The following is a 4,184-nucleotide window of genomic DNA, read 5'->3' as shown; positions in this document are numbered from 1 at the left end:
TCCCGCTCTCCTGCCTCTGCCCCTGCCGTACCACACCGCTGTTTCCGCTATTGTTTTGAGCTCGCCATGTGGGCTGGCTGCAGGGGGGGGGACATCGGCGCTGATTTCCTGGTATTCTGATTCCATTTTCACTGGCGGCCGGGCGAGCGGAGCCTCGACGGTTTCAAGGTCCGCAGAGATTGTGCATAATAGCTGCAGTGATGAGGTCCACTCTGCAGTTTAACTGAACTGCTAGTTCTCTTGGCAGTCAGTCTCACCAATCATACCATACTGGGCTTCTCTGCCATCCCCCCCCCCCCATACCCCTGCCCCCCGGGACCTTGTGAGCCTGAGAGTCACAATAGGAGGCGAGCCGGAGGGTCAGCCGCCTGCAGAGATCTGTGCGGAGGAGCAGAAAAGGGAGAGAGTCGCTTCTGCTCAGTGCCTGCATGACTGTCAGTCTGTGCTCAGGACAGGAGGAGGGGCTTCAGAGCGTAGGGGGTGTGTCTGGGGGTGGGCAAGCTCAGGGAGGAGGCGCTCGCTGGGGGGTAAATGGCTGGAGCGGCGGATGAGGGAGCAGTGGCGTGCGGCGTGGGGGAGCATCAGCACGAATCCTGAGAAGTGGAGCCCAGAGGGGATCGCTGTTCTGACTGGGGGGCTCCCAGTTCTCCAAAGCTGGTCTGGGTGGGGGGGAATGTGAGGTCCTCCCCGGCCCTGAGGGGTGCGGGGCGGGGTGGGGGTTTACCGACGGACCGCGGGGAGGAAGCGGAGCGGCCCCGCCGATGAGCGCGTTCATGTGCGGTTGCGGCATCTTCTCCCTGGTGAAGAGGCTTGGTCTCTCCGCCTGCTGCTGCCACTTGCTGTCCGGAGGCCGCACCTCCGACGGGCCGCCGCACGTGGCGGCCACCTGCCCCCGGGCGCCCAAGGTAACGCTGGGACGACTGGGGGGGGGCTTCTTACCAATTTGGTGTGGGGGATATCGTGCTGGAGGTGTGTGAGGTGAGCAGTGGTCTGTCATCAGGCATCCTGAGTGGGCACAGAAGCCCCCAATTTTGGGTGAGCTGTAGGGGTCTCCCGCATCTGCATCTTTGTGCCTGGGGAAGGCTTATCTCACAGCCGGGTGTCCCCAGCTGCCTGGACCCTCACTGATTTACTCCAGTTATCCGCTAAGCTCTGTTTCTGTATCGCGCAACGCTCTCCTGGGTGCGTTTGATCCCATTGCACTGCTTTTTCATCACATGGGAGGGTGACCGTACACGCTGTGATGGTCCACGTCTCCTGGTAACGTTCCTGTTAAATGTGTTCTGCAGACGAGAACCGGATGACGGTGCTGCTCTTTAGCACAGAGAGGGGGAATACTGAAAGTGGCGAGGAAAGCGGGCGGCCCGGCTCGGCCCCGAGCTGTCGATATCTTCGGGTTTCTGTCCCCTCCACCCCCCCCCCCCCCCCCCCCCCCCCGGGCTCCGAACCGGCAGGAAACGCGGCCGCCACGAGAGGGCCAGATCGATATGGCCTTCGGTGAAATGGAGATTCTGGAGCTACCGGAAGTATCTCACGGCGTATTTATAGGATTCCGGGTCTACAGTACCGGGGCCTGATTCTCTGAAAGTGCCGTCCGCGTGGCTCATTAGGAGGGGCTGTGGGTCACCTGACCCCTGCGTGTGGGTGTGTATTACATTTGGGCCCTACATTATGATAAAAACCTGTTCTTTTGACATTGTGGGAACCATACAAGTAATTGTGTGTGTGTGTGTGTGTGTGTGTGTCTGGGGGGGGGGGGGAGCTGGACTGTTCTGCTGCTCCTCCTGCCGGACCTATTGAGCCCAGAGCTGCAGGCCAGACGGTGAAAGAGCTCTCTCTCTCTTTCTCTCTCTCTCTCTCTCTTTTCGGCCGGTGCCCTTTAATCCCGATCACATTGCTTTCGAGGTTCATGAAGCATACCTACGTTCTTCCCTGTACTGGCTGCACGTTGGGCTTCTGCACGTCCCTTTAAGGAAACAGAAAATCATACTACAGCAAATAGAGTAGGGGGAAAAACTTTCTTGTGTGAACAGAACAAGTGGCGTGTAAGTCTGGAAGTCCAGCCAGCTCCTGGTGAGCGCGTGCGGGACACGGTGCACCAGCTCCTGGTGAGCGCGTGCGGGACACGGTGCACCAGCTCCTGGTGAGCGCGTGCGGGACGCGGTGCAGCCAGCTCCCGGTGAGCGCGTGCGGGACACGGTGCAGCCAGCTCCCGGTGAGCGCGTGCGGGACACGGTGCACCAGCTCCTGGTGAGCGCGTGCGGGACACAGTGCACCAGCTCCTGGTGAGCGCGTGCGGGACACGGTGCAGCCAGCTCCTGGTGAGCGCGTGCGGGACACGGTGCACCAGCTCCTGGTGAGCGCGTGCAGGATGTACTTTCTCTTCCTATGGACACAGCAGACCAACCCCCCTTCCCTGGGGCCCCCGTCTGCAGGCCGTCTCGTCTTTCCTTGCAGATGCAATGACTTTGTGCGGCGTAAAGCTATACGTCTCCCTGGCCTTTGCCGTATATCCTCAAGAAGTGCTGTGCGCCGTCTACGCACGCTTACCGACTCCCCTGATTATCTGGAAACTCCAGTGTCCGGCCTGGTTCAGCGGGACTTTAAGAGGAGCTGCCCCTCATCTGGAGGCCAGCCCGAGACGACTGTATTTTCATGCCTTTGCATTAGTTCTGCTGATTTGCCGACATTGACATTGACAGTGGCATCTGAAGCAATCACGGCAACATGTTTTTAATAATTTATTTTTTGACTACTTGACCGCTCTTGTGACGGAGCGGGTGATCACTGAGGTTTATAAGATCGTCCAGTGAGAGTGGAAGTCATTTTGAGGTTTCCTTCGTCTGCAAAAAGACAGAAGCTGGGAGCAGGTTTCCCCGTTAATGAAAATTCAGTCCATCAATCACCCCAAGATGCAGTTAGCTTGTTGCTAACGGAGCACCCCCCCCCCCCCCCCCTTCCTCCCGATCCAGTCATCTGCCTTCCCGATCTCCCTTGCGTCCCCATTCGCTTTGCACGATAGCCGTCTCCTTAGGCCAATCAGAGAGCAGTTTAACCCGGCTAATTAAATCCTGACCTTCTGTGTTATCATGCAGGAGTGGTGAGATCATGTTTTATAGTCTTGATAGCATTTATTTCCTTCCCCGGGGGGCCACTCCTCTCAGCTGCCGGGTTTTAGTAAGTCCGGTACAGGTGTTTGTCCTGTTTACACAGGAAGTCCTCGTTCACACCTGTCACACTGGAATCCTGTTTTTTTTTCTTTTTTCTCGTCGACAGTGAAGCGGCCCGTCTCCATGGGCAACTCATCATTGTTGGGGGGTGGCGGCCTGTATACAGGAAGAAAGTGAACTTTCCGTCTCCGCTGAAGTTCCCGAGCCGACTTTGCGTCTTGGCTGGATTTATTTTGACCGGCTGACTCTTGTCGCCCAGCCGTTGTGTGAATTCATTTCTGTTTAATGTGATGTTCTCCAGGGAGCTGAGGCTGGTTAATATGTTTGACCCCATGGTGTGAACTGAACCAGGGTGTACCAGTTCATGTGTGACTGAATGGGCCTCTTTTTGTTTCGTTTTTTTTGTTTTTTTTTCCCCCAAACCTCGTGTCCCAGCCTCAATGGGGGAGGACACAGGTCCATCCGTCTGTGGTTCGATCATCGCCCATTATCTCCACTTCTTCGCTGGAAATCACCTGCTTGGACATACCCCCCGCCCCGCCCCACCCCGGGGCCTAGAAACACGCTGGCCCCCCTCCAACACGGGTTCTCCTGCCACCAGGGATGGCGTCGCCCGTGGAGGGCTCAGCCTGGCCCGGCTTGGCGCTGAGCGCTGACTGACTGTGACGTTTATGTGCATGTTGGACAGCAGGACTAACTGCCCGTGCGTGTGGCAGCATTAACTTTGACTAATTTATCCCTCTGGGCTAAGAATAGGTGCATAAATTTAAGCATTTTATTATCCTGTCCAGGAGTTGGGGGGGGGGGGGGGGGGGGTTTAGCTTTCTGTCTCTTCGATGTGGCAAAAGATGGAAACGGCATGGAGGGAGGGGGAGAGCGTTTGATCCCCCCTCTCATGCCTCTGTGTGGGGGTGCTCATGGCTCATTTAGGATTTAGAGGCGATGCTGTCAGCATCTCCCCACCCACCTGTGTCTGCACTGAGGGCTCTGGCTCAGGTGAGGGTTTTTTGGGGG

General features: G+C 57.4%; 1 protein-coding gene across 1 annotated transcript in view; it reads left to right on the top strand.

The window, feature by feature from the left end:
* The first annotated feature begins 525 nt into the window (after positions 1 to 525).
* Positions 526 to 4,184, top strand: part of LOC140583035 (uncharacterized) — an 8,956-nt gene continuing 5,297 nt past the window's right edge. The window contains exon 1 of the mRNA XM_072707622.1: positions 526 to 905. Within this exon, the coding sequence (XP_072563723.1) occupies positions 762 to 905 (144 nt within the window). The 5' untranslated portion in view covers positions 526 to 761. The remainder of the gene's footprint in view (positions 906 to 4,184) is intronic.

The sequence above is a fragment of the Paramormyrops kingsleyae genome, chromosome 25 (genome assembly GCF_048594095.1).
Source record: "Paramormyrops kingsleyae isolate MSU_618 chromosome 25, PKINGS_0.4, whole genome shotgun sequence".
Taxonomy (NCBI): Eukaryota; Metazoa; Chordata; class Actinopteri; order Osteoglossiformes; family Mormyridae; genus Paramormyrops; species Paramormyrops kingsleyae.
This window is presented reverse-complemented; position numbering and strand designations above follow the sequence as displayed.